Source organism: Neomonachus schauinslandi, chromosome 1 (assembly GCF_002201575.2).
Source record: "Neomonachus schauinslandi chromosome 1, ASM220157v2, whole genome shotgun sequence".
In the NCBI taxonomy this organism is placed as follows: domain Eukaryota; kingdom Metazoa; phylum Chordata; class Mammalia; order Carnivora; family Phocidae; genus Neomonachus; species Neomonachus schauinslandi.
This window is the reverse complement of record NC_058403.1, coordinates 190,875-218,509: the sequence shown is the minus strand read 5'-3', so window position 1 is coordinate 218,509 and position 27,635 is coordinate 190,875. Positions and strand designations below refer to the sequence as shown.

The window sequence follows — 27,635 nt, the reverse complement described above, 5'->3', positions numbered from 1 at the left end:
GCGAGCGAGCACACGGGAGCGAGTTGGGGGAGGGACAGAGGGAGAGAGAGCACCTTAAGCAGGTGACATGCCCAGTGGAGCCCGACATGGGGCTCGATCTCACGACCCTGAGATCGTGACCTGAGCCGAAATCAAGAGTCAGACACTTGACCAACTGAGCCAACTGGGCGCCCTCAAGAGTTTTCTCTAACGGCTGAGCCTCGGGCTGTCCTGGACAAGCAGCGTGCCCACTGCTGCAGGCTCTCTGGAGACCTGCACAGCTTGTCCCTTCCCTGCTGGAGAACCAGCCGCCTTTGGGAACCCTCCCTGAGATACAGACGACTAGGTGTGTCCTGAGAACCGGCGCAGGTCCCAGCCCTAGCCGCAGGAGTTCGGGGCACAGGGCCCGAGCGGTGTGTGCTCAGGTGCCCGAGGAACAGACCCCGCCCCCAGCTCCGCGCTGATGCAGGGACCACCTTCCTAGGGCAGCGTCACCAGCACCGCAACCTGCGTCCAGCTGCACAAGAAGGCAGAGAGGGTGGCCGCCGCCCTGATGGAGAAGGCAAGACTGGGCACCGGGGACCACGTGGCTTTGGTCTACCCCCCAGGTAAGCACACGGGGCCCTCTGTTATTATAAAGCAGACACCCCGTAACCTACAGCCAGGTCGGGAAGTAGGTCTTGGCCAGGTGTCCCGGGTGTCCCCAGCACAAACTCCTCCACCCCCCGAGCAGCCTCTACCCCTGAGCTCTGTAGCCCTCTCTTCCAGTTCCCCAGCGTCTGAGCACCCAGTGGGGCACCCTGCACATCGGCTTAGTCTGCCAGTTTTCTTTACATCTGGTATGTTTTTAGTCTCTTTTAATCCACAGGCTCTCCCTCTCCCCCTCTTTGTAATTTATCGATGGAAGCCCTGGGTTGACTCTGCAGAGGCCCCCCAGTCCCGGAGCAAGCCAGCGGGTTCTTGGCTCCCGTCTTTCCTGCAGGTTGGCAGCGAGGTCCTGGCCCTGGGTCAGACTCGGGTTTGGTGCCTTGGCCGACTCCAGGTGGTGTTGAATTATCTCATCAGGGACCCATGTTGGCTTGTGTCTCCTTCTGTGGTGTTGATGCTTCAGAGTTCATTCATTCATTCATTCTTCAGGGTCACGAAACAGTGATATTCTCATTCTGTCATCTCCTGTTTTCATTTATTGGCCATAAAACTAACACACAGAAACTTCCTTCATCTAGCATTTGGCTCCCCAGTGGTGGAATCCCTACGTGCTGATGCTTTCCTTCTGTCGGTCCTGTGCATTCCTGTCACACTCCAGTGGATCTAGAAATACATGCATCACTGTGAACTCCTGGACTGAAATGACTTTGTTGGGTTTCAGTCCTTTGCAGTTAGTTTCTTTGTCAAAGCTCAGGTCATCCCACGTTCGGCCAATAGGAGCCCCTCCCGGCTGGTCTCACGCGACCACAGTCTGCTGCAGGCTCGCGTCCTGCCCGTCCCACCCCAGATCTAGAGCCAGCCATCCCTCCATGGAGACCCCAGTGCCCCCAGAACAAAACCTGGGCCTGAGGGATGCGCATTTCTTCCAGATTGACTGCTGTTTATTGGCCTTTCAGCGAGCAGATCTAGGTATTACAAATAAATGCAATTGTATCTCTTAGAGAGGCAGTACCTTATGAGTTTATCCTGTCATGTCCCATTTAATTCAGGACTAAACCCCTCCTACCTTGTATCTCCCATTTTCCACACCGAGGATCCTCGTTCTTCAGAACAGGGAGATGATGGAATTCACATAGCCCATAATCACTCAGTCACTCAGACCTGCATTACATGCAGCATCCTCAGAATAACAGCACAAATACTGTAACCACCTAAATGAAGTTTGGAAACAGTTTAAAATTTTTGCACATGCTTTTCTGCATCTCCACCGCCCGCCCCCCCCCACAACCTTGTTGCTGTCTTGTGTCTGCGTTATCAGAGGGATGGATGGATGGCCCTTACAAATCCAGCCTCTTGGCTTCTCCTCCTTTGCTTTCAGTTCCCCCTGGAGCTGTCTGTCTCCTGGTCATGCAGGTTTCTGACGCTCCTTCTCTAACTGGTTTCTCAGGAAGCAGTCCTAGGACCAGTGGTCTCCTGAGTTCTTGGTTGTTGATAATGGTTTGTACACTTTGTGATTGTTAAAGAACAAAATCCAATGGGGTAAATTTTGAAGGTCTGATTGGCTTTCTCTGGTGACCCCTAACCCGGCCGCCTGCAGCGTAGCGGGCAGAAAGGAGCCCCGGGGAGCCGCACAGATGAGAGACGTTCATGGGCAGGAGGGAGCGGGACGAGGACGTGATCCCGGGAAAACTCGGGTTAGTTGGACAAGGTCACTCTCCTTCAGGGGACCGTGGGGTCTGCCAGACAGAGGACCTCGCTCCTGCCGACCAGGTGACTCCTGACGGACACTGAGCTCCCCTTTCTGGGAGAGGCCGTAGGTGTAATTAGGTTAAGCCTCGGTTTGGTGACCTGGGGCTCCGTCTGCTCTATCCGATCCGGCCCCCGGTCTGGAGGTGCCCCTTCTGTGAGTTTGTTGTTTTCCTGTTAGTGGGTCTGGCACACAGGGCCGTGCACTCGGTGTCTCTCCCTCTTGTGGCGACTCATGCCTTTGCTGGAGCGGGATGCCTGGGTCGGTTTCTCACGGTCGTATCCGTGCTTCTCCAGTCTCGCAGGTCAGAGTCCAGCTCTTCTTCCCCGTTTGTGAGTCATATGGCCTAGAGTCTTGCAGGCTTCCCTTTTCAACTCAGAGTCCAGGAAAGCATGGGGCTGCGCCCAGAGGTGGGTCCTGCTCACTGTCTTGCCTGTTTAATCTTGGGGTTCTCATCTTCATCTCAGGAAAATATTCTTTCTCCTGCCTGCTTTTCCTCTCTTTTTCCTGCACCTGGCACTCTTCTGACTTGTGGCTTGGGTCTATCCTCCCCGTCGGGTGCCTTCTCTCGAGTGTGCTCTGTGCTTCATCTCTGGGCCACTTGTCCAGGCCCCTTTTCAGCATCTCTGGGGTACCGTGGGTTGCATTCAGCACTTCTCCATGTGGGACTGCTGCTGCTGGTGGGAGCGGGGAGCCTCTTTCTTGGGGGACTGCCACGGAGTGCAGACGTCTCCCCTTCCTGGGGCCTGGGGCAGGGTGGCAGCCTAGTCTCTTTCTTGGCACACATACATGGTAACTCGAATACTCCCCAAACTCCCACTGGCATCACATTTTTTTCTCCTCCTTCCATTCCCTGTGATGTGGTTTGGAGTGTTGGGGTCCAGAGCCGACGGCCAAGAAGGAATTCTTGAGACGTCTTTGGTGCAAAAAGGTGGTTTTATTAAAGCCTGGGGACGGGACCGGGGGGACAGGACCCGTGGGCAGAAGGAGCTGCTGCACCGGGGTTGTGAGGGGTGGCTGATCATATGCTTGGGAGTTGGGGGAGGGAAGGAAAAGGGAGGTGTCCAAAAGGACTTGGATCTGCTGAAGAAGACTCACAGGATACCAGAGGCCTGGCTCTTGTCAAGCTAGGGTTGTTTTTCCCTGTTAACAAGGCATCAACATTAAGACAGGAGCTTCCTGGAGGAATGTTATACTCTGCCCGCCTCGAGTATTCGTCAACGGGCTGCAGGTTATAAGGACATTTACTTTTATCTACATTTCCTTCTGCCTCTGTTTCCCACATCACCTGGGCTGTGAGGGTACTTTTCCCTAGGGTGAGTTCAGTCCCCACTCTTCAAGTACCCCTGGGTTCCAGACGTAAGGCAAGCTTCACCCTGACTGAGAGGGGCAGAGACATGGCTGAGCTGGAGCTCCCTGGCCACGAGCTGTCCACACCGGCTGCAGTGGTGCCGAGCCCCGGGCTCAGGGCTGGGGCTGGAAGCACGCACAGCACACGGGAGCGCGCCCACAGGGAATGTGCTCGCAGGGAGCGCGCCCACAGGGAGCGCGTGCACAGGGAACAGGCCCGCAGGGAACGTGCCCGCAGGGAACGCGCCCACAGGGAGCGTGCACAGGGAACACGCCTGCAGGGAATGTGCCCACAGGGAATGTGCTCGCAGGGAGCGCGCCCACAGGGAGCGCGTGCACAGGGAACAGGCCCACAGGGAACGTGCCCACAGGGAGCGTGCCCGCAGGGAGCGTGTACAGGGAACGCGCCCGCAGGGAATGTGCTCGCAGGGAGCGCGCCCACAGGGAAGCGCAGGGCTGCAGTAACTGGGAAACACTGGGAAGGCTTAACTACAGGAAAAGGGAAGGAAAGATGGGTAGCAAACCAGTGCGATCTTGATAATTGAGAATCCGGAGGGTGAAGAGAGGGAGGGGCCTGATGCTCTTCGCTACTGTGAAGTATGTTTGACACTGTTCTTAAACCATTTTTAACAACAAAAAAGAAAATGCATGCTGAAGGTCTAAATTTACATCTGAAAACGTGCCAGCAGGTAGAGAGTATAGTAGCTGGAGGCTGAGCTGGGGTCCCCGTGGGGAGGGCACTCCCCCCCCCCCATGCTTTGCATTTGCCACTGGGTGTGTTGTGTATTTCTTGGGAGTGAAGGGGGTGGCCCAGGACTTTTCCAACATTCAAAGGGGTGTATTGAGCCAAGGGATTAAGAACCCATGCTTTCTGGAAGCTGCAGAAGGGGGGGATGCTGGTGGGATCAGAAGGATTCTCCCCACCTGTGCACCTGGAAATATGTGCGTTCAGGGAGCAGCATGAATTTTGTGAGCTCAAGGAAGTGGGCTCCTGTCGATGTCTTCCTCATGTGCTGTGTTGGGAAGCGACCATGCTGGATGTAAGAGCACTCATATGTGCACCAGCCTGCTGGGTGTGCTCACGGCCCTGCTGAGCAACCCTGGCCTCAGAGTCCGCTATTAATATTGATGGAGCATTGGGAATTTGTAATCCAGTGAAACCCACCAGCCAGGTTAAATGGGACAGAGTTGTTTTGACCCTGGAATTGAAATAGCCTGAGGCTGGTGTTTTGTAGCCTGAGGATGCCAGGTGGGCGCCCTGTGTGCTCTGAAGGGTCCCCAGGGTGTGTTTGTGGGGGGGGGGGCAAGCGTCTCAAGCTGGATTGAGTTCAAGATGGGAGCATAGGTTTTAAGTGTGGTATAATTCCCCCTAAGACTTAAACATGTAGAAAACTGAAGGAACATTTGGTGGTCACGTGTTATGATGTAAAGCTGAGAGCAAGGAGGGATGCCCTGGCCTGAGAACCGATGTGCGAGGAGTTGCAGCCTTCCAAGTTTCCAGTTCTCCGAGGGGGCAGACCCCCGCCTCATCCTCCCCATCACCTCCTTCTGTAGCTCTGTTCTCCTTGGTGGGCAGACCCCTCATCCTCCCGTGTTCCCTCCTTTTCAGAGCTGGGCAGCCTGTCCCTCAAAAGGGTTCCTACTTCCCTTGCTCACCTACCCTGCGCTTGGCCCCCGGAATGGTAGGCCTAGTGCTGCTCCCGGGCTGGAGACCTGCCCTCGGTGCCCTCCTCTGTGCCACGGACACACCCTCTTCTACCTCTCCAGCCTTTCAGGATAGTCTCTGTACATCCCTCATAGCACTTTCTACAAATATGTTGCCAGCAGGCCGGGTCTGGGCACTGGGAGGGAGTCCTGCAGGACCAGCCAAGATAGGAATGAAATAGAGTTTATTGAAGGTGTAGAGAGAGCGCAGCTATGGACAGTGTTTGGGAGACTCAGGTAAGGAGAGAGAGTCCCATCTTTGTTTGGGATGTGGGGGGTTTTACTGAGGACTGTGGTTTGGTGTGCACGTCCTCTTAGTCATCGGGAGCTGGTTTAGGTGATATTCCTTGGAGCCAGGGGGCCTTGGCCTAGAGATGTCTCTAGAGCTGTGGGTCCAGGATACTCATTCTCACCAGGTCGGATCGTTCCTTAGATGTTATCTATTCTAGAGAAATCATTAACTCCTCGTCCCTTACGAGGGGGACATAAACCATTTGCATGTGTAAAGTGGGGGTGCAGGTCCTAGCAAGAAGAGAAGCAAGAAAAGGAGCCAAAATCAGATTTTTATGGAGTCCTTCAGTTTCCTGTCTCAATACCATATCGGTTTGGAGTAGTCATGGTTTTATCCGGGTAATGCTGGACTGGGACCCTCTCATCTGTTTGGCCCTCCGTGGTGCTAGGTGCTGTTCGTCACATTCCACCCCGCCCTGACCCTCTCTGACCACGTGTCTTTGCAGGGGTGGACCTCATTGCCGCCTTCTACGGCTGTCTGTACTGCGGCTGCGTGCCCGTCACGGTGCGGCCCCCGCACCCCCAGAACCTCACCACCACGCTGCCCACTGTCAAGATGATCGTGGAGGTACGTGTGCACTGTGGACCGGCCAGGCAGGCCTGACCAGGGGCAGGTGGGGGGCCTGGGCCGTCAACACGTCACCTCTCCCAGGCCCTATGTCCTGCTCACACCTTCAACCCCCGTGCTCTGCAGGTCAGCAAGTCCGCTTGCGTCCTCACCACACAGGCCATCATGCGGCTGCTCAAGTCCAAAGACGCGGCCGCCGCCGTGGACATCAGGACCTGGCCGACCATTCTAGACACAGGTGAGGGTCCTCGGCGCCTCGGTGTGTGCACTGGCCCCCGGGACACACCACCTTTCCTTTCTTTGTTGTACGGATTGTACGTTTGCCACCAGACAACAGAAGTTGGGTGGGAGAAGCTGAAATAGGTGGCGAAGGGCCGCTCACCTCTGGGCCTCCCTCATGGCGGGACCCCTGCAGCCGTGGGGCAGAAGCCCTTGTCGGAAGCCGGTGCGTCTGCGGACCACCCCTCCTCGTGGTACAGCAGGTGGGCCCACCGCACACACACCTCCGTCCCTCGTCCCGTCATTGGTGAATGCTGCTGTGCCCCATGAGATGCTTGTGGGCCAACAGGAAGGGCTGTACACCCCTGGACCGCTATGCCTCGAGCCTTGAGGTCAGCCTGGGGCTGAGATGCCCCAAACGAGCAGCACCCCACAGGCTTTGTGGGTGGGCTGTGGTGCACAACCATGTGACCCCCGCACCTGGCAGACATCTGCCCTTGCACCCCAGGGCAAGCGGTCAGGGACTGTGTCGTCTGGCAGACCAGGGCAAGCGGTCAGGGACTGTGTCGTCTGGCTACCGGCCCGGTACCCGTCTACAGGCCTGGGGAGCTGGTCCAGGGCAGCCGGTGTGGAGCCAGCAGACTGGCTCCAGACAGTCCTGTTGCTTGGCCAGCTTGCGGCAACGTAGGCTCCAGCCCTTGCCTCACTTGAGTCCACCTCGTGGTCTTACAGGAACGATGAAGCAGGGAGAGCCCTGGGAGCCTGCCCATAGCTCTCGCTGGTAGTGGTTCTGCCACAGGCTCTGTGACCTTTGGCAAGTCCTTGCTCCTCCGAGCTCTCGCACTGGTAAATGCACCTCGCCCACTGTCCCTGTCACCACGCACTCAGAGCAGTCATGGTGGGTCTGCTCCACATGACATTTTCCTGAAGGTTAAAATGAGCTTCTCCACGTATGCGTGTGGCCTGCTGTCTCCACATATGCGTGTGGCCCCAGGACTCCCCGGGTACGGATCATGTTTTCTTTCTCCCTTTGAGAGCCTGGAGTAGCGTTAACATTACTGGGGTCGCTGCTTCAACAGATGACATACCAAAAAAGAAGGTGGCGAACATTTTCAGGCCCCCGTCTCCAGATGTGCTCGCATACTTGGACTTCAGCGTGTCAACTACGGGGATATTAGCAGGCGTGAAGGTGGGTCCTGGGGTCATAGCTCTCTTATTTGCTTCTGCCTCTGACGGGTGGGGAGAAAGGGTGTTGGGTGCAGGTTTACGCAGGTCCCCACTCTCATCCACAGCTGGAAGCAACAATAGTGTTCCTTGAAGTTTGTGTTAAATACCAGTAAACCCCCGGAATCAGGTTAGCCCGAGAACTATGCATATTTTGATGTTTTATGGTAACATCTAAACTTTAGAATTTATACCTAGCTTTGGGAGCAGGTGACTTTAATGAGTCTGTCCCCTCACCAGGAGCCAAGAGCTCCATTAAATTTTTTCATATTCTGAAATCTCATTTAGAAGATCTTTAGTGTGCCATTTCCTGTGTATTATTTGGTTTGAATGGGGATTTGAGCCAGCCATCCTTTAAGGAAGCAACTGTGTCTGGCCGCATGGTTGACAGGCACTGCTGTTCACTTTCTCTCTTCCCTCACATCACTGACCAGAACTTCCATTTTACTCCTTAAGATGTCACACGCGGCCACAAGTGCCTTGTGCCGCTCCATAAAGCTGCAGTGTGAGCTGTACCCCTCGAGGCAGATCGCCATATGCCTTGACCCCTACTGTGGCCTCGGCTTCGCCCTGTGGTGTCTGTGCAGGTGAGCGCTGCAGGTGGTAAGCAGGTGGTGAGCAGGTGGTGAGTGCTGCAGGTGGTGAATCGGTGAGTGATGCAGGTGGTGAGCAGGTGAGTGATGCGGGTGGTGAGCAGGTGGTGAGTAGGTGAGTGCTGCAGGTGGTGAGTAGGTGAGTGATGCGGGTGGTGAGCAGGTGAGTGCTGCAGGGTGGTGAGCAGGTGCCCCTGCAGGTGCCCCTGCAGGGTGGTGAGCAGGTGCCCCTGCAGCTTGCCTGCCTGCAAGACTGGAATCACTTGTGTCATTTTTGGGACCTTAACATTCAGTTTTGATGCCCAGGGAGTCTAAGATGCACTTGTGAGTGGGTTCGTTTGGGGGTGAAAAGGATTGGAGCCTGAGTTTGAAACGGAGTAAAAAGAGTAAAAATACATTTTTCACTACATACAAACAGTATCCGTTACTAGTAATAGGGAAGAGGCTACTTAATTTCATCAAATACTAGGAAGTAGCGACAGATCTTTGGAAGTAGAAAGCCAGAGTCTCCAGCCAGCAGGTTCTGTCCCTAAGTGTGACTCTGGATCCTTCCAAAGTGCTTAGACGGAGACCACACCCCTGTGTCACCCCCTGCTCCTCACAGAATTTTCTAGTGAAACTCCCACTTGAATTAGGGCCGAATTGTGCCCAGTGCTGGCTAGGAAGAAGTGTCCTCGGGGAAGGAAAGAGGCGGGGACGCAGGTGGCCAGGACGTCTCGTGGGCTCAGCAGCTGTCTGACCCTCCCTGCACTCTCCCAGCGTCTACTCAGGACACCAGTCCGTCCTGGTGCCCCCGCTGGAGCTGGAGAGCAACGTGTCCCTGTGGCTGTCTGCCGTCAGCCAGTACAAGGCCCGGGTCACCTTCTGCTCCTACTCGGTGATGGAGATGTGCACCAAGGGCTTGGGAGCGCAGACGGGCGTCCTCAGGGTGAGTGCGCGACCCTGCTTGCTTTCCTGTCAGAGTGCCCAAACCAGGGGCTCCTACTTGTTTCTAAACTGGTCCCCGGGAACCTTAAACAAAGACCCCCAAGATCTGTTCAAGCCGTTTGTGGAAATAGAGTTGAGCCACACTGGCTCCATGGCGCTTTATCCCGGCCCCCACTGTGCTGCAAGCTCCTCGCTGTGCCCCTAGAGGTCCGTCCCTTCCTCTGCACACCCCACACATCAGAGGAGGGTGTGAGAGCCAGGCAGGGGTGCAGGGAGCAGAGGGCGGTGGGCAGGGGAGCCAGGGTGGGGGGCGGGGCCCATACTAGCTCTGAGTGCACCGTGGGGTCCAGGGGCCTGGAGCGGGGGCACAGGAGGCCAGGAGTGGGTGCAGAGCTGAGGGGCCCCCTCCAGTGCTTTCATGCTTAGGACCCTGGGGAACTGAGACCCAGCCAGCGAGACCCAGGGGAGGAGGAGGCTGGGGTTTGTGGTTTGCTTCCCGCTCACCCTGCTCCTGCACCAGGTGCCCCTGGGGGTGCCCCTCTAAGCCTTCCTCACATGGCTCAGGACCGCTCCGCCACTCCTCCCACAGATGAAGGGGGTGAACCTGTCCTGCGTGCGCACCTGCATGGTGGTCGCAGAGGAGAGGCCCAGGATCGCGCTCACACAGTCCTTCTCCAAGCTGTTCAAGGACCTGGGGCTGCCGGCACGCGCCGTGAGCACCACGTTCGGGTGCAGGGTCAACGTGGCCATCTGCCTCCAGGTAAGGCCTGCCGGGGGAGCCCCTCCTCCTGCCGCCCTCCTGCCGCTCTCCGTGTGCTGTCCTGCCTTCTGGTCCCTGGTCCCTGCTTGTCTTCTGAGCCTTTGATGTTCACTTCCATATGTCAGTTCAGCCTGTGAGCTAGGAGGTTTTACTGTAAAAGATATTCTAGTCTCCTAGATGAACAAAGGCTCATTTGAAAACAACACGTTCTTGAGCAGTGGCTATTCACTTACCTGGAAAAATCTCTAAGGTGGATACAATATGTAGCTAATTTTTTAAAGCTTATGACACTTAACCAATTTTAAATGGAAACATTAATTAATGTGGTGGTTTGTATTGCCCCAAATTCATTTTTGAAACATTAAGGTATTTTACTTATTAAAAGGAAAACACGAAGTTTCAGAAATTGAACAGCTAGAGTATGTCTAATGCTGCTTCAGATGACTGGCTGTTTTCCGGATTTGGTACCAGTATCTGCATTTCACTTCTTCGTAAAAGCATACTGAATGCCTTCCTCACGGACACGGTATAGGAATTACAGGGTGGAAGAGGCACCCCGGGAGCCAGAGCAGGGCCCAGGTGCCAAGCCAGAGCCTCTGCACAGCCTTGGTCCTTGGCACCCGGCACACCTGTCCTGGGCCAGCCTGTCCCCGGCACAGGGCCGGTCTCTTACGCAGAGACCGTCCTCCTGTTTTCCGGGCATTTCTGCTGATGTCCTCCCCGCCGTGAAGACCCTGCTGGCCTCTCCAAGCCTCAGACCCTTGCCGGTGGCAGGAGGCGGTGGGCTGGGCCCCCTCCTCACGTCCCTTCCTATTGTAGACAGTACGACTAAGTGTCAGGCTGCTGATGCACAGTTCGAGGCTGTAAGTGAACACCTTACTCTCTGCTCAACATCTAAAAGCTGGTGCCCTCTTTACTCGATATTTGAAGGTGTCTGTATTATTTGTCGGCACGTGGGATGCCACGTAGGATTGCCAGACTCTTAATGGGTTGTTCACGTTTGCGCTTTGAGATGCAGTGACGTATTTTGCTTTCTCTTACGTGTGTTTCTCACGTGGCCTGTTGCTTCCTGTTTGTTTCCTGTGGCTGTCTCCTCCCTGTCTCCCTCTGCTGGCCTTCTTTGCCTCTGTCAGCCCAACAGGCTGGGAAAGCTGGCTGAGCAGGTACGACCTTGACCTCAACCTCAAGGCACCTCTGTGCTTCCCCCAAGAGTTCCTGTGGCTTCTTGTGAATTCCAGACAAACGCATGTGTCTCTCCTGTCTGACTTTGCTCACAGTGGATGTTCTTGACATATTACAAAAGCTCCTTTGAAACCAAATGGAAGCGCAAAGCTATTTTCAAAAGAACGTACCAGTCCTGGCGTTGCCTTTGGAGGAAGGGCCGTGTTTGGTCTCAAAGAAGACACTTGTTTTAACCAGGGCAGACGTGGGTTACACTGTCTGGGGTCTTCAGAGAGTGACATCAAGGAGAGTGTCCATTTAACTCCATGTTCCTTATCTACTAAATGGGCCCTAATAGCCTCAGCAGGGTCAATGCCAAGTCTCTGAAGAGAGGCGAGAAGGGTGAATCCCCGAGAGAGCCTCCACTCTGCTCGGCCCTTGGTAGAATCCAGTTGGCTGGCAAGAGGCCAGGCCTGATCTGACGGCGTGGCGGAAATGCCCTCCAAAACCTACGGTGGTGTTTCTACCATCGAACGGAGGGTGGGGACCAGCGGGAACACAGAGCTCTTAGAACTGACGAGTAAAACTGTAGGTTTTGCTGGACGCTCCACTCGTCGTTGTTGAGCCAGGTAGATGTTTGGATGGAGGGCGTCTGTGCCCGCGGGCAGGCTCCTGGCCCCAGGCAGAGCTGCTGCCTTCCTGGGTGTGCCCTGGGGGCCCGGGAGGGGCTGTCACGCGGCTCTGCCCGTGTAGATGCAGACCCGCTCCTGCAGACCCGGTGAAGGGAAGTTCCTCTGCTGCTCTCCTTTCAGGGCACGGCCGGCCCAGACCCCACCACCGTCTATGTGGACATGAGGGCACTGCGGCACGACCGGTAAGGGCCCGTCCACACCCGCAGGGGAGCTTGTGTGGGCTGGCTGGGTCCCGGGCTGACCTCCCAGCAGACTGGCGTGAGCGGCTGGCTGGCTGGGCCCCCTGGGGAGCCTGGGCTGCCTTCTCGTCCCTCGTGTCAGCGCCACTCAGGCAGCATCCCTGAACCTGTGGTTCCCATCCCTGGAGGGAGGATGGGAGTTACCCAACACCTGGTGCGGGTCGTCTTACGGGGTAGAAAACAAGCGAACCAGCCAATGGCAAGCATGTTTTTCCCACGATACCATTTTAAGACCAGACTTAGCGTTTCCGTCCAGTAAATGTGCGCGGGCCACAGTGTGTCCCTATGGGTCTGGGTCCCTCCCAGCTCCGAAGCTGGGTTCTGGTTCTGGACCCTCAAACGTGGCCACGCTGCCCCTTGATGTAAACAGCGGTGGAGCCTCCTGGGGGTGGGGCCAGCAGGTGGGGGTGGGTGGGGGGAGGGTGCAGAGAAAGCTGGAGCCAACCCCTGCCCTGAGTCGGGGCCGGTCAGCAGGCAGTCGCTGCTCCAAGGTCACGGCAAGGTCGTGAGTCTGAAGACGAATTGTCCACAGACTGACCTTTAGAGTGACAAGCAGTTTCTGATGACTTTTCCCTTGTTAATTTTCAGGGTACGTTTGGTAGAACGGGGTTCTCCGCACAGTCTGCCGTTGACGGAGTCTGGAAAGGTAGTGGGAGCTGGAACTTGGCCCCTGGCGGGTTCTGAGAGGTCAACATGTCCTGATGGAAACAGGTCGACCGGGGTCGCGGCTGGGCTGATGCAGAGGGCTCCTGTCCTCCTCACCTCTCACACAAGGACATCAGAAAGGAGAGAGGGGCAGAAGCCCAGAAGGAGCTCCCACTGGGGGCTTGAGCCCGCTGGGCCCGATGCCACCAGGGGGATCTGGAGAACAGGTGTCCTCAGAGCCAGGGAAAGTTCGAGGGAAAGAAGAGCGCCCGCGTGGCTTTATCAGGGGGTGTGATGCAGTGGGGGGATGGCCTGGGCGTCAGGAGACAGCAGGGTCAAGGGCAGGGCTGGGTGCCCAGCGTCGCGGCCAGGAACAGACGGCCCCGATCTCAGGGCTTCCCACAGCTCCCGCAGCGTGCCAGTGCCAGGCCCAGGGCAGAGGGGCGGCCCGTCCTGTTCCTGCGCAATCCCAGAGGCGAGAAATGGAGGTTGGCACAGCCCACACAGCCTGGAAGGGCCACCCCGCTTCTGTCTCAGGTGGCGTCCCCATATACGAAACAGATGGCAGTGGGGACCTCCCCACGACTGCCAGTCGTGCTCCCACACGATTAGGGTCACAGCGACCGCCAGGGACAGGGCAGTGGAGACGCGCCTGCAGAGGGTGACCAGGGTCGGGCTTCTGAGGAGGGACAGCCACAGACATGAGGGGCAGAAGGCTCCGCTGGTGCAAAGGTCCTGGGGTGGGAGTGTGGGCCTCGGAGCTGAGCTGGGGGAGAGGAGGAAGATGACCATGGGCGACAGAGCCTGCATCCCCATGTTCCTGTGACCCCTTGACCCTTCCTCCCATCTGCCTGGAGGTCCCCACTGCCATCTGTTTTGTATATGGGGACGCCACCTGAGACAGAACAGGTATCCGGGTGGTCTGACACGCCAGTGCCCCTGCATGCCTGAGCCAGCCGGCAGAGTGGGACTGACTCCATGTCTTCACGGTAGCTCCCCAGGCCAGGCTGGGGCTCACCGAGCCGGCACACAGAGCCCTGGCAGCGGCCCGTGGTGCGTGGACGGCACCCCATACTCATGGGCCCCTGCAAGGGGCAGGTTGTCCTCGTGTGGCCTTAGTGAAAGACCCCAGGTGTGGGAGATGCTTACGGAAACCCTCCTTACCCCTCTCGACGTCTGAAATAGGGTCCATTCTTAGGAACTGGGATAATTTTGCTAAGATTCACAATTTATTTTTATCTATTAAAAAGTCTCTTATTTCTGTGAAAAATCGGTGTCTGATTTAGGTTGGCGTCTAACCCTCCTGATCACTCACATCCTCTTTCCAGATCCTCCCTGGGGTGAAGGTCATTATTGCGCACACTGAAACCAAAGGGCCCCTTGGAGACTCACACCTGGGAGAGGTAAGGTGGGGGGCCAGAGCCCCCACGATCTCAGCGGCTGCCCGACTCGTCTCCCCAGTCTGTCCCAGAGTCAGGAATTCTCAGCCGTTTGGGGTCATGCATACTTTGGAGAAGCTGTTTTGCTCCTGCCCCTACTGCACCCATTTGTGTGGGGGGGTCCCTCTGGGTTCCCGCAGGATGAAGCCCACCCCAGGGTTGCCCTCCAGCAAAGGGAAACCTCGAGTTTTGTGGGCACTGGGAGGCCCAAGGAGCAGCCCAGACACTGTGATTCCCCTTGAAAAGCAGTCCCCGAGGGAGGGGCTGGCTGGGGGCAGACATAGGCTGGGGCGGGGGGGGCTCTGTGTTCTTAGGATGCAGGCTTTGTGGGAGTCACTGTGCCGACACAATGTGTCGTGCATGGGAGTGGGTCCTGAGTGACTCGGGGCGGGTGGGACTGTTCCCTGGGGGCCGGGGGCCCGGGCGGCTCAGTCGTGGTGGGAACGTCTCAGGCTTCCAGTTCCAGGCTCTGTGGGCGAGCACCAGGTGGGCACAAGGACCACTGTGCTCTGCTGTGGACAGCTTCTGGGGTCCTGGCAGATGGGGTTCAGGGGTATTTACACAGATGCTGCCCAGTTTGTCTGATGGGGGCCTTCCAGGGGTCGCTCAGTGTCCTGATTGTCCTGATCGCTCCCGTCCCGGGCCCAGGGCTGGGTGTAGTCAGCATGGGGCCGCCCCTCAGCCCTCCCTCTTCCTGGCCAGCTGGACCCAGGCCTGTTAGGGCAACAGTTTGCCCCCAAGGTGGTCATGGAGGGTCTGTGCAGGGCTGGGAACCTGCCTCTTGGGGCAGGAGGCCCTGTTGGGCGCCCCGCGTCCTCTTTGAGATGCCGTCTGGGGGTGTCTGGAACCAGGCGCTCAGTCTGGGGAGCTGACTGTGGGTCCTGGATGGGCCCTGTGTTAGAAGGACACCCCAGGGGACCCCACAGCGCTTGGTACTGCTACCCATGTGCGGCCGACGGCTGTGTGGGGGCGTGTAGACTCAGCATGTCCGCAGGGGAGGTTTAGCGGCCCTGCCCGCTCCGTCCTGTGAGCCCTCCCTCCCTTTACCTGTGCCCGAGTGGACATGCAGGGGCTCCCAGAAACCTTCTAGGGCAAAGGAAGGAATGCTTCACTTGAGGAGAGAAAGGTGGTTTGCTTGCTTTCCGTGCCTGGAATTTTAACTCCATTCACAAGAGGAAAGAGCTCGGCCTCCGCCGCCTCTGTTAAGTGTTTCCTTAAGCACTTCGGGCCGGTGACGTCTCCTGACACTGTGCCCAGCATTTGTGATGTGCCGACCTTCTCGTCCTCTGAGCCCCGCAGATCTGGGTGAGCAGCCCACACAACGCTACCGGCTACTACACGGGGTACGGGGAGGAGGCTCTGCACGCCGACCACTTCAGTGCCCGGCTGAGTTTTGGAGACACCCAGACCATTTGGGCGAGGACTGGCTACCTCGGTTTCCTGCGAAGAACAGAGCTCACGGATGCCAGCGGAGGTGAGGGCTGCCTCGGACGCCGCCGCCCCGGTGCTGACGTGTGCTGGGGTCTGTCTGCACCGCCCGCGAGCCGCAGCGTCTCGGACGTCCTGCTGGCTCACCCCGCCCTTTGCTGTGAGCTTGTGTCGTGAGGTGTGGGGGGCAGGGATGTGCTCTGGTAGCAGTTTTCTCTGAAAATGGCTGTTTTGCCCCCGTGGCTGTCCCTCACTGGCCTTGGGCCCTCAGCCTCTGCTGGGGATGTGGGGTGTTGGTGACAAGGCCGCCAGGCCCCCTCCACGTGTGACCCCTGAAAGCTGCAGAGTCCCTTGGGCCACCACAGGCTGCCCAGATCAAGTCAGAACTGGTGTCCCCACAGATGCTGTTTCATTCCAGAGATGGCACAGATTATTTCACAGTGTGTGTTCACACCCTGACGTGCTCTCCTGAGGTGGTGACTGGCAGCAGGGCTGCGCCCGCGGGGAATCGTTCCGGGCCCCCTGCTCGGCTCACGGACGGGAGGCTCGGTTGTCCCACACGGCATGACTCGGGGCTGACACAGATGCAGATGTGCCCGGTGTCCCCTGGGTGTCCTTCTGAGGCGTGCGAACCGTGTTCACAGAGCGACATGATGCGCTGTACGTGGTCGGGTCTCTGGATGAGACGCTGGAGCTGAGAGGCATGCGCTACCACCCCATCGACATCGAGACGTCCGTGGTCCGAGCCCACAGGAGCATCGCTGAGTGGTGAGAGCCACGTCCCGCCCGGCCCAGCCCGCCTCCAGCAGCAGACCCCAGGCCTCTTGCAAGCTCTTTCCTCACCTCCTAATCAGTTTCAAAACGTGAGGTCCCTCAGTTATCCTGAAGTGTTCCTGCTTTTACTTGAATTTTTTAATTGAAATGGTTGTGACTCCTGACGTCTTCCCTTGGTGGGAGCTTGAACTGGGTCAGGCAGAGCTTTCCGCGTCAGCTGATACTCTCGGTTCTTGTTCAGGGCTTTAATTAGAACAGAGATTCCTGGAAAATGCACTTAGCCTAACCCTTGCATTGTTAGTGGTGTTAAGCTGTGGTGTAACGTCAGCAAACATTTGTGATTTCTCTTACTGCTCTCTATTTGGCACTGTTCCCCGCATGTCCGTGTGGCCCGGAGGCCTGTGCCCACCCCCCATGTGACGCTGCCTGTCTTGTCCCTGCAGCGCCGTGTTCACCTGGACCAACCTGCTGGTCGTGGTGGTGGAGCTGGATGGGCTGGAGCGGGACGCGCTGGACCTGGTGGCTCTGGTCACAAACGTGGTGCTGGAGGAGCATCACCTGGTCGTGGGCGTGGTGGTCATCGTGGACCCCGGCGTGATCCCCATCAACTCGCGGGGCGAGAAGCAGCGCATGCACCTTCGAGACGGCTTCCTGGCCGACCAGCTGGACCCGATCTACGTGGCCTACAACATGTGAGCGCGGCTCCTCAGCCCTGTGCCTCCCGCGGCGGGGACCGGCAGAGGCGTCGGGCCACCAGCGGCCACCAGAAGGGCTCCAGTCTTCCCGCACGCCACGCCCCTTCTTCCTCTGCTTATTCAGATCCGCTCCAGGCTCCCCAAATCTCCCTTGGGGAACCGCCTCCTGGACCATCTGAAGAAGTGTCTTGTTCTTGGAGGACGTTTGGGGGAGCAGGAATGTCAGTACCTGAACGGGGGGCTGCCTGAGGGGGGAGGCATTGCAAGTGCGCTACTGTGTTGCGAGTTTGCACCTTTTTTAGGCTGAAAATATAGTTCTTGAATTTAAAAATTCAATTATTTATTCCCACTTCCTATATAGAATTCATGCTAGGAAGAACTTGAGGCCCCTGGTCCATGTGCCTCGCTTCTGTTTCACAGGGAGGAGCCGAGCAAGGGTGGCGGGTCCTGGGCCCCCCGCCCCCCCCGCGCTCACAGGGCACTTCCCAGGCTGGTTGGGTGTAGAAACACGTGAGAACGCGTGTGCCCGATCATCCGCGTTTGTTGTCACTGACCCTTGAGAAGTGCCACTGGGGGCTGTCAGATTAGATGCTTGCTTTTGGGCAGGTAAACCAGCATTTAGGCTTAAACCACTTCCTAGGTTTGTCATTTCGTGCTGTTTAGTTAACTTCCTCGTTTTCCTAACACCACTGGATAAGTTCTTCTCAATCCGTGGAATTGTGTTGAATTGTTATTTTTATTCCTGTTAACAGACTTGGGGGCATTGGTGGCAGCGCCTGGGCGTTCGGGTCCTCGGCGCTGCTGGCCGAGCATCCTGCGTGGGCTCCAGGGGCCGTGGACAGAGCCTTGTCCCCCTACCCTGGATTTCACAGTCTGAGTTGTGTGCCTATAAAACTTGGCCAAACTGCATTCGGTTATTTTATTCAAACTTGATGGAACTGACTGATCTAATATTATAGTAAACCTAAATCAAAGAAGAGAATGTAAAATCTTTTAGATACTTAAAAGAATTTGAAGCGAAGCTCAAATCTAAGATTATTTTTATATAGCTATTAAAGAGTATGTTATGAAGTTGTGGGGTTTTGGGGGGATTGAGTGTGGGAAAGTTTATGAATTATGCATGCTTCCTAGGAACAACCAGGTGTTTCTGGAATTAGCCTGGAGCGGTGCCTAACAAAGCTATTATTAATTCTCTACCATTTTAAATTCACCACCGAATGGGCCCGGCCAGCTGGGCCAACTCTCACATCTCTTATTTGGCTACAGGCAGCACGTGCATATTAGTTCTGTTTGCCTATGGTGTTGAGCTGTGGTGTAATATGTTACAACATACTGGAATCCTAATAAGCCTATTGTAGTTATGTACATAATCTGTATAACTTATTGTTTGACATACAGAGGTTCTAGCAGTGGACTAACGGACATTCCTTGTAATACAGTGGCCAGCAGGGGAAAACTACCTAACCCTAATCTTAATGTTGTAGTTTTATAGGAAACAAATATTGTAAAATTTTTGTATTGAGAGGTCAGTGGCAGTAAGACAAAATGTCTTGTAAATTAAGATTTTAGGAAGCGCATTAAAATGTTTTAAAATTACTCTCCGAGAATTCTGTATATCACACTAAAATTTTTTTATATCATTATGTTAATAAAAGGTATTGACTATTTGTAATTCTGCACTTTGAAATGTGTGAAAATGTTTTTTAAATTACCCCAAATAGGATATATTTTATTATGCATTCTTTTTTCTGAATATAAAAGCATTTATGCTTACAGCATAAAATCTACAAAGCACATTAAAGTGTGAAGAAGAAAATTAAGATCTCCTCTCATCCTACCTCTGCGAAATAGCAGCATTAGTATCTGCTAAAAACCCTTTCAGGGATTTTTTCTTTGTTAGAATTTTTACAAAATTAGGGTCCTATGCTTTGATATCCATTTTTGTACTTAATAAATTACAGACTTTTAATCTATCACATATATTCTTCTACTTGTTGTAGACACTGTGTGCCGTGACTAACGGTAGTTTTACCCCTGCTGTCCGCCGGTGGCGGGTGACGCACGTTAGCCGCGCTGGGTGCCCGCCCGTCCGCAATGGCAGTTGCTGTCTCAGACGCAGTTCCTGCAGGGAGAGCGACCAGGTCAGAGCTCATCCCAGTTTGAAAGGCCGTGTGGCGGTGGCCGCTTTCCAGCAGCCCCTGGTATTGGCAACGGACTCTTGGCCAAGATTAAAATAAGTCCTTGCCAAATTGATGGTCAAATAAGTGTCATGTCTGGTCATATTAAATATGTTTTCATGTGTCGTTTTGATTTCTCATTTGGTTCGTTCTATTCAGATCTGCCGATTCTTACTGTGCTCAAACGTTTTTTGGTTGATTTGTAGGAGCCATTTTATATTAAGAATTATAATGTCCATCTAGTCCATACTGTGTCTAGTAGGTCATTTGTATCTCGATTCTGTTTGTTTTAGTTTAGGTTTGTTTTTTTTTTAAGATTCTTATTTATTTGAGAAGGAGACACATAGAACGAGCATGAGTGGGGGGCAGTGGGGGAGAGCACGGAGCCCGACGAGGGGCTCGATCCCGGGACTCCAGGATCATGACCTGAGCAGACGCTTAACCGCTGACTGAGCCACCCAGGCGCCCCAACTTAGGTTTTTTTTTTAAATGTTTCAAGTATTTTATGCAAACTGTGGTTACTTGTGCTTAATTTCAGATTATGAATATAGCTGATTTGTTTCGAAGTGATTCTACTAGGATCGTCAGCATAACCATGATCTCTCCTTGTGGACTGGAGCCTCTGCTTTGGGTGAGATACCACTGAGGCAGGGGCCCGGTCCCCCCTCGCCCAGCTGGTAAGATGCTGGTTCCATGCCAGGAGAAGCAAGCTGAGAAGACCCGAGGGTAGTACTGTCCCCAACCCCATGGATCGCCAAGCTCTGAGAGGGGGTGTGTCCCTCAGAAGTGTGCTGTTGTTCCCACTCCTGGGCCCAGAGCCCTCACCTGTTGGGAGAAGCAGGCTATAGAAGGGGTAGCTCCTTGTCTCTTCCCAAAGACACTGACTGCATTTGCACCAGAGCATGGAGAAGTTCAATCACAAGGACACTTTCAAAAACAGTAGGAGTTGTGGTGAAAGGCCATTGGAAAGAGACTCATAGACTCAGTGAAGGGACTGGCTGAACTGTAGGCAGCAAATTTTCGGGAGAACCAGGGAGAGAGACTGGGGAAGAGCCCTCCTGGGGCTAGAACAAACCTCAAACACTGATCTTGGGAGTTGTTTCCTCTGTGAATCCCACGTTGGGTCAAGTTGGGCTCTAGAGAGATCCGTACCTCCCCCGCCAGCTGAAAACAATAGAGCAATCAGCTGGTACTGCTTGAGCTTAACAGCCAGGTGTGGTCAGTGAAAGAGCCGAGAGTCCTGCCCAAACCACTGTCACCCAGGGCGACTGTGGGCATACCCACCACTGCACCTCCCAGGGAACAGGAATGACACCAGAGCCTTACCACTGCGTGGAGGGGGCCAGTCACTACACACGACAACAACAAGCCCGGGGTTGGGGGGGGTGGGTGGTAGAGGGAGGGGCAAGAACCCAGAGTTGCTTCAGTGTACTATCTAGAATGTCTAGATTCCCCCCCAAAATTATGAAGCATGTAAAGAAACAGAAGCATGATCTATACACCAGGAAAAAGGAAGACAACAGAAACTTCATATGAGATGAACCAGATGTCAGATTTAAAAAAGACTTGAAAGTAGCCACTTAAAATATGTCACAGAACTAAAGGAAGCTATAATTAAAGAAGTAAAGGAAGGTATGATGACAATGTCACAAAGAATATCAATAGAAAGACAAAATAAAATATATAATGTATAATATTTTATATAACATGTTTGTACATTCCATAGCTGTCACTTATATACTACATAAGATATACAAATATATATCTAAAATATACAATATATTTACATACATAAAAAAACCAAATGGAAATTTCCGGAGTTGGTAAAGTACAAGAACTTAAATGAAAAATCCACTAGAGGGGCTCAACAGTACTTCTGGATGGGGAGAAGTTTCAGCACACTTGAGGATAGACTGATAAAGATTATGCAATCCAAAGAACAGAGGGGGAAGAAAGATAAAAAAGGAATAGAGCCCCAGAGAAATGTGGGACACCACTAAGCTCACCAGCCATGTGTAATGGGACTACCAGAAGGAGACGAGAGAGAAAAAAAAGCAGAAAAAAATTTGAAGAACTAGTGGCTGAAAACTCCCCCAAATATATTGAAAAGTACTAACCTACACATTAGGGAGCTGAAGAAACTTCAATTTGGATAAACACAAAGAGATTCACAGGCATAAGCAATTGATCCTTGAACAACGTGAGTTTGAACTGCGCAGGCCCACTCATACATTGATTTTCTCTCAGTAAATACCTTACAGTACTGTCAATGTATTTTCTTTTTGATTTTGTCAACATTTGCTTTCCTCTAGCTTACTTTATGGTAAGAACACAGTATATAAAACACATACAAATATGTGTTAATCGGCTGCTTACATTATTGGTCAACAGGAGGCTGTTAGCAGTTAAGTTTAGGAGGTGTCAAAAGTTATACACGGATTTTCAACTGCACAGAGGTCACCATCTGTAACCGTGTGTTGTTCAAGGGTCAGCTGTACAGTAAAGCTACTAAAAGGGGAAATCTTGAAATCTGCAAGAGAGAAAAACTTGCCCCTCACAACGAGACTGACAGCTGAATTCTCAGCAGCAATCACAGGCCTGAAGACCCTGGGAGGACATTCAAAGAGCCCAAAGAAAAGAACTGTCAATCAAGAATCATGTATCCAGCTAAGCTATCTTTCAGAAGTGGAGGCAAAATAAAGACATTCCCAGACACTGACCTGCATCACCAGAAATATTAAGTCCCTCAGGCTAAAAACAAGCGATCCCAGATGGTGATTTGAATTCAAATAAAAAAACAAAAAACAAAAAACAAGGAGCACTGGTAAAGATAGCAGTAATTATGTAATTATAAAAGATGATATAAATGCATATTTTTCTCCTTAACTAATTTTAAAAAGAAATTGCATAAAATAATATGTATATTATGTAATGTTGGTCTTACAGAAATATAGTGTCTATGTAATATTTTTGCCAATAACAGCACAAAAGAAGTGGGTGGGAGCAAAGCTGTAGCAGGTTACTTCACAGATGGTAAAGTAATAACTACAACAATGTATTGTTGGGTTTATAACATTAACAGATGTAATATGCCTAACAACCATACCACAAAAGGAAGGAAATGGAATAGACACGCAGGAGTCATGTTTGTATGTCTCACTGGAATTAAGCTAGTATAAATCTGAAACGGATTCTGATACATTGTGTATGGTAGGCCCTAAAGCAACCACCAAACAAACAGCTCAAAAAATATCATTCAAGAAATCTACAGGCTTCATTAGGAAATATTCACTTAGGGGCACCTGGGTGGCTCAGTTGGATAAGTGTCAGACTCTTGATCTCAGCTCAGGTCTTGGTCACAGCGTTGTGAATTCAAGGCCCCTGTTGGGCTCCATACAGGGCATGGAGCTGACTTAAAAAAAAAAAAAGAAAAGAAAAAAGAAAATATTCACTTAATGCCAAAGGAAGTGATAAAGGAGGATTCAGAGACACAAAACATTAAATGTGAATGGGTGAAGGGCGCCTGGGTGACACGGTTGGTTAAGCGTCAGACTTTTGGTTTTGGCTCAGGTCATGATCTCAGGGTAGTGAGATCAAGCCCCACCCCCCACCCCCCAATCTAGGCTCCACATTCTCTCTCCCTGCCCCTCCCACTTGTGCTCTCTCTCTCAGATAAATCAATCAATCAATCAATCAATCTTTAAAAGAAAATAAAACCCTTTAAATGTGAATGGATGAAATAATTCATTCAAAAGGCAAAAATTATCAGACTGTGTATATATGAAAAAGACCCAAGTATATGCTACTGACAAGAGACAGGCTTTAGATTCATAGATACTGACAGATTGAAAGTAAAAGATTGGAAAGGGGTAATTCTTGGAAACAGCAGCCACATGACAGGTGGAGTGGCTAAACTAATATCAGATAAAATAGACTTTAACACACACAAAAATTTGCTAGAAGAGATAGAGAAGGACATTTTATAATGACAAAACAATTAATTCATCAGGAAGGCCTAATAATTATAAATATATATGCACCTAACCATAGTAGATCACCAAAATACATGGAGCAAAAACTGACAGAAATGAAGGAAGGAGTGATAATTGGAGATTTCAGTACCCTGTTTTCTCTCTGTGGAATAGAATGACCAGGCAGAAGACCAACAAGGACATGGAAGACCTGAACAGCAGTATAAATCAGCTAGACACAGACATCTACAAAACACTCCCTTCAGGAGCAACAGGATATGAATCCTTCTCACGTGCACATGGAAATGCTCTAGGCTAGACCATATGCTACGCCATGAAACAAAGCTCAGTAGATTTTAAAAAGATAAAAATCATACAAAGAATGATCTTCAACCACAGTGGAATAAAATTAGGAATCAGCAGGAAAAAAATTGAGAAACTGACAAATGTGTGGAAGTTGAGCAACACATCCCTAAATAACCAATGGATCAAAGAAGAAATCAAAAGGGAAATAAGAAAATACTTTGAGATGAATGAAAATGAGGACAACATATCAATGCAGCTAAAGCAGTGGCAAATTTATAGCTATGGATGCCTATATTAAGAAAGAAGATCTCAAATCAATAACCTAACTTTCTACCTAAAGAGACTGCAAAAAGAAAGAGCAAACTAAGCCTAAAGCAAGAAGAAGAAAAATAATAAAAGTAGAAATTAATAAACAAGCAACATGTGGAGCACCTGGGCGGCTTAGTCGGTTAAGCATCTGCCTTTGGTTCAGGTCATGATCCTGGGGTCCTGGGATCGAGTCCCACGTCGGGCTCCCTACTTGGTAGGGAGCTTGCTTCTCCCTCTGCCCACCGCCTGCTCATGCTCTCTCTTGCTCTCTCTCAAATAAGTAAGATCTTTAACAATAATAATAATAAACAAGTAACAGAGAAAATCAATGAAACAACTGGTTCTTTCAAAACTGACAAAACTTTAGGTTGAGAAAAAAAATAAGACTCAAGTTACTAAAATCATAATAAAAGAGAGGACATTCCTCCCAACCTTACAGAAATAAGCAATATTCTAAAGGAATACTATCGATACTGGTATGCCAATAAACTAGATGAGTGAACAAATTCCTAGGAAGACACAAATTACAAAACCTGACTCAAGAGGAAAGGGACAATCTGAACAGACCTATAGCAAGTAAAGATAAAGAATGAGTAATTTAAAAACTACCCACCCAGATGGCTTCATCACTGAAATCTACCAAACATCTAAAGACAACTTAATACCGGTTCTTCACAAAATCTTCCTAGAAATAAAAGAGGCCAATGTTACCTGATACCAAAACCAAAGACAATACAAAGACTGGAAAACAAAAGATCAATGTCTCTTACAAACATGGACAGAAAAATCCTAAAAAAAAGGGTAAATAAAATCCATCAACATACAAAAAGATACATATACCATAACCACGTGGGATTTATCGAATTTATCCCAGGAACGCAAAGTTGGCTCAACATCTGAGACTCAATCAAGGTAATCTGTATCAATAGAATGAAAAACAAAACCACATGATCATTCCCAATAAATGTAGAACACCTGACAAAATCCAACACTCCTGGAGTAGAAGTTACTTCACAGCACCTACAAGCCCCAGCGAACATCTTGCTTAATGGTAAAAGACTGGATGCCTCCCCCTAAGATCAGGAACGTTCATCAGGGTATCACACAAGGTGTGGCCACCCGGAGAGGAGGTGGGGGCTGCATCGGGTATGTCCACTCACCATCCAACAGCCTTTCCTAAACGAGGCAGCTCAGTCTGGGGGCCTGGTTTCCGTGAGATCCCTGCTCGGGATCCTCAAATATTGGGGATGCTGAGGCTCCCCCACCCTGTCTGCTCTTGGGACACCCATCATTCAGGGAAGGCGGCACAATTCTAGAAGGATCTAGGCTGATAGTGCTGTTTTACTAATCTGGTCTTTCCTAACTTCTCCGAGGATAAGAATCACCTGCATTTTTATTCACGCAGCCTCCCAACAACCACCCCCCTCCCCAGCCCAGCCCAGATCTGGGAGGCCAGGTGGCTGGATATCTAACAAGCTCCTGGTGGGGGGGATTTGTGTTGGGGGTCTGCGCAGCCAGCACTTCCCCCACCACCGCCCACCCCCAGCCTCTCACAGAGGGGAAAATCATAGGATGGTTTCCCCTGTGTGACAGGTATTCCAGGAACCTCTACGTTACATGAGGGGCCCTGGAGGTGGGGGACCTTCAGAAAGGCTTTGTTCTTGGGGAGGTCCCCGCCTCAGCCTCGGCCTCGGCTCTGCCCCACACCCCACTGCACCCTGTTCCCTCGGCAGGGCCAGGGCTCAGGAATTCAGTGGTCTTCTCGTGGCTGTTGTGCCTGCCGGCCACCCCCCGAGACCATGAGGTGAGGATTCCTCCTCTCCGCAGCAGGAAAGTCTGGTGATTGTCTCGCCAGGCCTGTGGGCCGGGGCCACTGGGAGGCTTGAGGTCCAGGGGGTGGAGGAGAGGTCCCCAGGAGGCCCCAGACTCTCGACAGCACTTGTCACAAATATGGTCCCAGGCTCGGCCCCAGGGTCTCGGCCCTGTCAGAGACAGACTCTCTGGGCCACTGTGGATCAAGCTGGTGAACCAATGGGGCAGGGGAAATTGCATGTGGCTGCACTGGGCCTTGTGAAAAGCAACCTGAGAGGACGGAGGTCATTTAAGATGCAGAGTTCCCATCCTTGAGGCCCCAAGTGAGCGGTCTTTGCTCCTGGCTGAAGTCAGGAGCTGATTTTCCCTCCCAGACAGGTCATTCCTCCCAACGGCCTGCCTTGTCCCCACACGCCCCTGCCCACCTGGGGATGCCTGGGGCAGCTTCCAGGTGGTCAGACCCACGCTGCCCGCCAGGGGCTGTGTGGGGACCATACTTACCCATTCACGGCACTAGCCGCGGCCTGCGGGGGAAGACAGGTCACACTGAGCGGAAGTCAGGGGAGGACGATGGGCATTTTACAACCAGGAAGCGTGGTGGTTGGTTCAAGGAGGCCCCCAGGATCTCTGAAGGTGGTTGTGCAGACATGCTGAGGAGAGCTTCCCTCCTTGGGGTAAAGGGGCACCCCCTGGATGCGGGGTTCAGGGGCACACTCCGCGGCTGCCGTGGCAGGCTCGCCAGGGGCCAGGCCACTCCAGTTGGTTCCTGTCTGGCCTGGAAGCTCAGGGACATCTGGGAACTGAGTCACCTTGAGATTCTTGGATCGAAGCGGGTGAGGGAATGACTGTCGGGGACTCACTCCGCTTCTGGCTAGAGCAGCGGGGCTGTCGTTCCGTGATGAATGGAGAGAGGGGGCTGCAACGTGGGCTGCTCACCCCGGAGCTGACCCACCGCCCTCCTCCCTGCCGCTCGCTGACCCCTTTGTGCAAGGCACAAGCCAGCCCCAGGCTGAGCGGGACAGCTGTGGGGTACCCTCCGGGCCTCCCACACCTGCTCCTCCTCCTGCGTTCCCCACCCCCGCTGTCCCCGCCCCTGCCCAAGGACCCGGACGGGCTGCAGTCTTTCCTCCAGCGGACTCTCCTTCACCGCGGCCCCTCCCTCTGCTGTTTCCTCGGGACCTGCCCACAGTTTTGTTGTAACTGGCATGTCCCTGATTGCAATTCCTCTGCCAATCCCAAAGAGACCACTTATGCTGGTTTATTTTCAAGGACATCTTGCAAGGCCCAGTGAGGCCAGGACGGTGGGACAAGCAGGTGCCACTGCCCACGTGGGGAGCAAACCCGCTGGAGCCCAAAGGACCCTCCCAGATGCCCGCACTGAGATGGGCCCTGCCGTGGGCGGTGGGCACGCCAGCTGGGGCGTGGTCCCTGGAGAGGGCTCCTAGGTGCTGGGTTCAGTCCCCAGCCCCGAATGCCTGGGCAGCCACGCGCGTCTCAGGCCCTCTCCAGCCCGCCCAGGCGCCCGGTCACTGCGGGCACAGGACCCATCACAGCCCCCTGCCCGCGATTAGTCCAGGGGAGGCCGCCTGGTGCCAACCGGGCAGGAAGTCCGGGGCAGAAGCCTGTGGCCAGTGGTTGTCCCACCTGGCGCTGCCTTCCTCACCCCCCCACCTCACCTGCCTCACCCCCCTCACCCCCCCCCCCCCCCCCCCCTCCCCCCCCCCACCCCCCCACCGCTCTGGGCCCCTCCTCACCCCTCTGCACCCTGCCCCATCCATGCTTGTCCCTTCACACCCCACCCCTGCTCACCCCACCCCCATCCAAGAGTCCCTTGCCTTGTGCACCTGCCCTGGCTTTGGGGAAGGCCACACGTGCGTCGTGATGAAGCCAGGCCGTCACTTTACTCCTTCCAGTTTGGCAGGTGTTTCACTTCTGTTTCATGTTTAATGGCTACGGAGACTTGTTATAGTACTCTTT

General features: G+C 53.3%; 1 protein-coding gene across 3 annotated transcripts in view; it reads left to right on the top strand.

Annotated features, from left to right (window-relative positions):
- DIP2A (disco interacting protein 2 homolog A) overlaps nucleotides 1–18,762 on the top strand; it is a 107,585-nt gene extending 88,823 nt beyond the window's left edge. For all 3 annotated transcript variants that reach the window (XM_044919242.1, XM_021679205.1, XM_044919232.1), the window contains exons 26-38: nucleotides 464–587; nucleotides 6,166–6,287; nucleotides 6,414–6,525; nucleotides 7,586–7,695; nucleotides 8,187–8,317; nucleotides 9,083–9,251; nucleotides 9,840–10,010; nucleotides 11,984–12,045; nucleotides 12,691–12,748; nucleotides 14,076–14,150; nucleotides 15,486–15,660; nucleotides 16,259–16,382; nucleotides 16,832–18,762. In XM_044919242.1, the coding sequence (XP_044775177.1) occupies nucleotides 464–587; nucleotides 6,166–6,287; nucleotides 6,414–6,525; nucleotides 7,586–7,695; nucleotides 8,187–8,317; nucleotides 9,083–9,251; nucleotides 9,840–10,010; nucleotides 11,984–12,045; nucleotides 12,691–12,748; nucleotides 14,076–14,150; nucleotides 15,486–15,660; nucleotides 16,259–16,382; nucleotides 16,832–17,084 (1,686 nt within the window). In that variant the 3' untranslated portion in view covers nucleotides 17,085–18,762. The remainder of the gene's footprint in view (nucleotides 1–463; nucleotides 588–6,165; nucleotides 6,288–6,413; nucleotides 6,526–7,585; nucleotides 7,696–8,186; nucleotides 8,318–9,082; nucleotides 9,252–9,839; nucleotides 10,011–11,983; nucleotides 12,046–12,690; nucleotides 12,749–14,075; nucleotides 14,151–15,485; nucleotides 15,661–16,258; nucleotides 16,383–16,831) is intronic.
- Nucleotides 18,763–27,635: the final 8,873 nt, after the last annotated feature.